Genomic DNA, 6,991 nt, shown 5'->3' on the forward strand with positions numbered 1-6,991 from the left:
AGAGCTCTTGGGTGACCAGGTGCATTGTCAATAAGCAGTAATATTTTGAAAGGAATCTTTTGTTCTGAGAAGTAGGTCTCAATGGTGGGCTTGAAATATTGACTCAACCATGTTGTAAATAGATGTGCTGTCATCCAGGCTTTGTTGTTTGATTTATAGAGCTTAGACAGAGTACCTTTAGCATAATTCTTAAGGGTCCTAGGATTTTCAGAATGGTACATGAGCATTGGCTTTAACTTGAAGTTACCAGGTACATTAGCCCCTAATGAGAGAGTCAGCCTGTCCTTTGAAGCTTTGAAGCAAGGCATTGACTTTTCCTCGCCAGTTATGAAAGTCCTAGATGGCATCTTCTTCTAATATAAGGCTGTTTTGTCTACATTGAATATCTGTTGTTTAGTGTGGCCACCGTCATCTTTATCCTGGTTAGATCTTCTGGAGAACTTGCTGCAGCTTCTATGTCAGCACTTGCTGCTTCACCTTGCACTTTCTTGTTATGGAGATGGTTTCTTTCCTTGCAAGTCATGGACCAACCTCTGCTAGCTTCAAACTTTTCTTCTGCAGCTTGCTCACTTCTCTCAGCCTTTGGAGGATTGAAGAGTTAGGACCTTGCTCCGCATTAGGCTTTGGGTATAGGGGATGTTGTGGCTGGTTTGATCTTCTATCCAGACTACTAAAACTTTCTCCATATCAGCAATAAGGCTCTTTCGCTTTTTTATTTGCGTGTTCGCTGAAGTAGCACTTTTAATTTCCTTCAAGAACTTTTCGTTTGCATTCACAGCTTGGCTAATTGTTTGGCATAAGAGGCCTAGCTTTCAGCCTGTCTTGGCTTTTGATATGTCTTCCTCACTAAGCTTAATCATTTCTAGGTTTTGATTTAAAGTGAGAGACATGCGACTCTTCCTTTCACTTGGAACACCCATAGGCCATTGTAGGGTTATTAATTGGCCTAATGTTAATATTGTGTCTCAGGGAATAGGGAGGCCAGAGGAGTGGGAGAGAGAAGGGAAATTGCTGTCCGAACACACATCTATTCAGTTTGCTGTCTTATGTAGGTGAGGTTTGTGGTGCCCTAAAACAATTATAGTAGTAATCTCAAAGACCACTGATCACAGATCATGATAACAAATATAGTAATAATGAAAACATTTGAAATTTTGCGAGAATTTCCAAAATGTGGTGCACAGACATGAAGTAAGCAAATGCTCTTGGAAAAATGGCACCAACAGACTTGCTCAAGGCCACAGACCTTCAATTTGTAAAAAGTGCAATGTGTGAGAAGAGCAATAAAATGAAGCGCAATAACACGAGGTATGTCTGTGACTATGTTTATTTTTTTTTTTTTTTAAAGATTTTCTTTTTCCTTTTTCTCCCCAAAGACCCTGGTACATATTTGTATTATATTCTTCGTTGTGGGTCCTTCCAGTTGTGGCATGTGGGACACCGCCTCAGCGTGGTTTGATGAGCATGCCATGTCCGCGCCCAGGACTCCAACCGACGAAACACTGGGCCACCTGCAGTGGAGCGCGGGAACTTAACCACTCGGCCGCGGGTTTATGTTTTTAAGCATTGTGGCATGCTGACTATTATATATAAAACATCTAGGAAAGCAAAGAACTCGATAACCTGGAATATAAGAAAAAATATACAATATGGCCATATAGAGTAGTGATTAAGAGGGCAGTGTCTGATCTGAATTTCAGTTCCATGACCGTGGGACTTTGTGTCTTGGTTTCCTCATCTGGAAAATGTAGCTAACAAGTGTTTATCTGCCTCAAAGGGCATAAGGATTACATGAGATAACCCAGATAAAGGCTTAGTATAGTGATATACTAATATTATAGTATTCATATATAGTGTTATTCTATAGTAAAATATTGTTTTGTCAATAAGTGCAAGAAAAGAAGACGGGTCAAAAAGCACTTTCCGAATAAAGTCAAAATACGACACTAGCACTTTCAGGTCAATGGGACTGACCTGGACCCCCCACGACAAGGTAGACGGGATCAAACGACGTAGACCGCCTTAGCAACAGGCCCCCAACGAAGGTGTGTCTTCGCAGCCAATAAGCGCCTGCGCCGCGGCGGAGGGAGCCGGTGGACGACGGGACGCGGCAGAGGGAGGCCGCGCCACCTCTCCTGCCTGAGCCTCGGCCCCACAGAACGGCGGCGGCGACGGCGGCGCTTTGTTTCCGCGGCTCCTGCGGCGGTGGCGGCGGCAGCGGCCTTCGAGCTGTGGGGAGGATCCAGCAGCAGCTGCGGTGACGACGACGACGAGGCCGGTGCATTTCTGTGGTAACCGGGCGCCGGGAGCGCAGAGTGGTGCCCTCCGCTCGCTGAAGCCAAGTAGGCATTGAAGCGAAACCGTGACTGCTGAACCCCTGAGGTAAAACAAGCCCGTCTCCCGGGTCCTGGCGGCTGGGCCTCCGCGCCCTCTGCGTCGGGAAGCGCTGGCGTGAGGGCTGAGGCTGGCGCGTTGCTTGGCGGCGAGAGGCATCCTTTTCCCTTTGGGGAGAAGGCTTCGGCGCTAGACTCAGGCCGGGGTGGGGGTGGCGTGGGGGGCGCTCCCTCCAGCCTCCTGGGCCGCCGCGGCTCAGCCGCCCTCCTCTGTTGCTTCTCCGGAGCTGGTGGGATTGAGACTCCCAAGCCGGAGGCGGGTGTTGGTATCCCGGTCATTCCTCCTAATCTTGGGGCCTGGAAACTGCGTGGGGCAGCGGTGGGGGTGGGGGGTGGGAAGCGGGGGAGGGGCGGGCGAGCGGGCGGGAGGATGCGAGATCCTGGGACAGCTCAGTGGCGTTTCGGCTGCTGGAGACGGGAAGTACCCCGGCCTTGCGGAATGTTTTTTTCGGCAGCCCCTGGGGTCAGTCCGTTTTTTGGGGGTGAGTGGGAGGGCTTGCCTGGCATTTCCGTTCTTTCTGTGCGCTGATATCCTTGGGTCTACCTCGAGGCGGGGGATACTAACGCAGGGTTTTCCTCCTGGAGGACTCGTGTGCGTTGCTTTTTGTGAAGTCTGGCTTTAGTGGGTGGGAAGGCAGACCTCAAACGTTTCTCCACTTTCTGGGCAAATTTCGAGCAAAAGTAATTAGAGCCTATTTATTTCTTCCACGAGGGATGGGAAGCTGGTTAACGTGGGTTGATGGGAAGTAAGATTTATTGCAAGGGAAGCTGTGCCTGGCAGGCCACCTCTTAGCAATCAAGTGCGTTTGGAGGCTGTTTTTCTCTTGTGCTTTTTTTTTCTTTTAAAGATTGTATTTTTCCTTTTTCTCCCAAAGCCCCCCAGTACACAGTTGTGTATTTTCAGTTGTGGGTCCTTCTAGGTGTGGCGTGTGGGACGCCGCCTCAGCGTGGCTTGATGAGCGGTGCCGTGTTCCCGCACCCAGGATTATGAACCGGCGAAACCCAGAACCGCCGAAGCGGAGCGCAGGAACTTAACCCCTCGGCCCTGGGCCGGCCCCTCTCTTGTGCTTCTGATTTGCGTCCTGATAGTGTCTAAAAATATGGGTTGTTCATATCAGATGTATACCACTTTTACACAGCTGGCTGGCTTGCTTTTCAGGCAGTTTGACGTTTGACTTTTCATCCCTAGTGAATTAAGTAATTTTTCTACTGTGAGATGTATCCTTGGCGCCTAGTGGCAAAGTAAAGAAAATTACAGGGAGCAGGGATCAGAATTCCATTCGTAGCTGGCAAAAAGGTGCCTTTGAGTAACTGTTAGGATGGTATACGTTTCTAGAGCACTTTAGCTAGCGTGTAGAGTTTGGGAATGAGCCTCTGATACCTCTTATGCCTATTTTTCTGCATTAACAAGCAGTAGATAGATGTTTTTTTTCCCCTCAAGAAAAAAAAATACGCTTTGGTTCTTAGATTATGGATCCGTAATTGTGTAAAGATTGTCGCTTTGGTTTCTGAACTTGTGTTAATTGGCCCAAGTACAATAAACCTTTATTTACGGGTTATTGGGCACATGAGGTACCCAGTACAACTTGTTGGTTGTTTATTATCAGGCATTCATGTTCATATACATGAAGGGTGTACCTTACAGTTAAATATGACCTTTAGATTTCACTAAGTCTCACAAAGTCTGCATTTAAGACCATAGGTTGAACTTGGATTTTCTCTCGTTCTTTAGGGTGAACAAATTATTTATGTCTAGACTTTCAGGATAGAATTATTCATGTTATGCCAGGGTCACTTTTTCTTATGGGTCTTGAATTTCTGTAGATCTTGTTGCTAAGAGTAATAATCATAACTAAAATCGAGTGCTTATTGTTAACCTTTACCTGTATAATCTTGATTACTTCTCGAAACAACCCTATGGAGAAGGTACGTGGTGTTCCTCATTTTACAGATGAGGAGGAAACTGAGACAGAGAATCAAAGAACTTGACCAAAGTTATGTAGTTTGTAATTGGTGGAGCTGGAATTGAACCCACTCTTGACTCTGAAGCTTATGTTCTTAACCACAAGACGTTAATGCCTCCTTGAGCTGCCAGATGTAACGCGATTCTGACCATTTTAATTTGGCCCCAGTATTATAATGGAAGAAGTTCATGGTAGCTACTGTTGTGGTCATTTGGTGTAGGTCTTTGAGTTTGTAGCTGTTTATAATATTTTGACTTGTGTGTCCAGATGAGATAGTGAGATAACCGAAACATTTAATTCCAGGAGAGTCTTAAGCTATGTGAAAAACCGTCTGTAAAGAACCACAAATATAAATGTAGAGAATTAATTTTAAAAAGTTTTTCCTTCCTGATTATTTACTATGAAGGAGCTCAAAGTGGGTGTTGAGAAGAACTTTCTCAGGCTGAAGTGTCATTCATCTCAAGTCATAATCGTAGTTAAAGGATAATGTAACAGTAATGCTTGAGTGAGTTGAACCCACAATACTGAATCACTCTTGATTCTCTTATAATATGAAATAATACGAACTATATAATACATTATCATTAACTTTATTTTACACAAATAGTTCCAGGTGTTTTCTTTATCAGATCTTCTGTCGAACACTAAGAGCAAAGATTAGTTCTAATTTTTACTTGTGTTTATAAACAAAGAAAGTTTTCTAGGGTTTTGTGGTGGAAAAATAGCACAAAGGCAAGAGGCAGGAAAAGAAACGGATGACCTGGCTAAATCATACATTGAAAAATCAGTGGGGGAAAAAAAAACCTTTAAAGGTTTTGTTATTGTTTTTAGAGAGTTTTTAAAATTTGTTTTATTTTAAATAGGATTGGCTTGTTTTTTCAAATGTTTGGCATTATGAAAGACCAGCCTCTGATTGACAGGTAAACTTAGCTGTAATTTATTTTCATGTAAACCTCTTTGAGATTTGATGTGACTTGTCATTTTAATCCTTATGGCAGCTGATTAGTTGAAAAGCTGACAGCAGTATAACTAGTTATTGGTCTTAAATTTAAAAAGGCAGAATGTCTTAAGAAGTGTCTGTTAGGCTGGTAGTTCACAATCAGTTACACACTACGCTAATTTTTTTTTTTTTTTTGAAGATTGGCACCTGAGCTAACGTCTGTTGCCCATCTTCTTCTTTTTTCTTCTTCTCCCTGAAGCCCCCCAGTACATAGTTCTATATTCTAGTTGTAGGTCCTTCTGGCTCTGCTCTGTGGGACACTGCCTCAGCATGGCCTGATGAGCAGTGCTAGGGCCGCGCCCAAGAGCCGAACCAGGGAAACCCTGGGCCGCCAAAGCAGAGCGCTCGAACTTAACCACTTGGCCACGGGTCCGGCCCCCATACTAACCTAATTTTTGAAAAATGTAACCTGTGAAGTGTTTGCATTCTCACTATGTGGAAAGCATTAAGCCAGGCCTGTGGTGGGAGAGTAGATGCAAATTTTATAAAGGGTTTTGAAAGCATTTAAATACCAGCTGTTTGGTTATGTTATTGCTTGGGGCTTTAATTTTGATCAGGGCAGTTCTCATTATTGGCACCCTCTGGTGTAGTTGGCCATGAGTTTTCAGTTATATGTTGTATTTCTAGAGATGAGATAAATGTGGTACTTAAAGGAATTTCTGTATAGATATAGGTGTGTGAAATAATTTTTTTCTGTAAGAAATTGTGTGAATTTATGTGCCTATTTCACTCTTGGAGTCTGAATAAGTTTATGGATTGGGTGACAGGATACAGGCAATTGTTGGGTTTACATGAGGTCCTTTCCTCTAGACCTTGAATGTTTTCTTGGACGTGGCAGAAGCTGTTCAAATGGTTTAAGTCACTGGAAAATGGTGTATGGATCTTTCTTTAGGAATGTTGAATCTAGCAGGGCAGTAAAAGGAGTGTCCAAGTAGGATCTCTCTGTACCTGGGTTTTTTTTTTTTTTGAGATTTTATTTTTCTTCCTTCTCCCCAAAGCCCCCCAGTACATAGTGGTATATATTTTAGTTGTGGGTCCTTCTTGTTGCGGTACATGGGATGCCGCCTCAGCCTGGCCTGATGAGAGGTGCTGGGTCTGCGCCCAGGATTCGAACTGGTAAGACCCCGGGCCACCGAAGCAGAGCACGCAAACTTTGCCACTTGGCCATGGGGCCGGCCCCTGTACCTGTTTCTTAATGCTTGTCTTATGATTGGCTTGATAGCTGACATACAGGATGGTTAACCTCCATTTCTCCATCTGTGAACTGGGAGTGAGTTTAATAGATACTGCTAAAGTGTAAAGTTGTTCAGGGGGAGGTAACATGGTTGTAACAGCAGTTCTTAGAAGACAATAAACTAAAGCTCTTTGGGGTCTTTGTTAATTTTTAAGTGTTTTAAGAGCATAAAGAGATCCCGAGACTAAAAGTTTGACAACTGCTGGTGTAGAGGAATGAACACTGAACTTGGAGCTAAACCTGGTTTTCTGGTTATAGCCCTGTTGCTTAACTGATTGTGTGGCCTTGGACAAATCATTTATCCTTTCTAGAGCTCTACTTTGTCATTTACAAAATGAAGTTGTACTAGATGTTCTATCGTTATTTAAAAACTCCTGCTTATGTGTGTTGATCCTTTTTT

The 6,991-nt window shown here is 43.9% G+C and overlaps 1 protein-coding gene across 1 annotated transcript; it reads right to left on the reverse strand.

Annotated features, from left to right (window-relative positions):
- Positions 1-1,391: 1,391 nt before the first annotated feature.
- On the reverse strand, positions 1,392-6,680 carry LOC139044147 (uncharacterized). Its single transcript, XM_070503711.1, has 3 exons — positions 6,543-6,680; positions 1,975-2,620; positions 1,392-1,623 (listed from the first exon to the last, which is right to left on the reverse strand). The coding sequence occupies exons 1-3, from the start codon at positions 6,678-6,680 to the stop codon at positions 1,532-1,534; spliced, it is 876 nt and encodes a 291-aa protein (XP_070359812.1). The 3' UTR covers positions 1,392-1,531.
- Positions 6,681-6,991: the final 311 nt, after the last annotated feature.

This window comes from Equus asinus, unplaced genomic scaffold (assembly GCF_041296235.1).
Source record: "Equus asinus isolate D_3611 breed Donkey unplaced genomic scaffold, EquAss-T2T_v2 contig_623, whole genome shotgun sequence".
Taxonomy (NCBI): domain Eukaryota; kingdom Metazoa; phylum Chordata; class Mammalia; order Perissodactyla; family Equidae; genus Equus; species Equus asinus.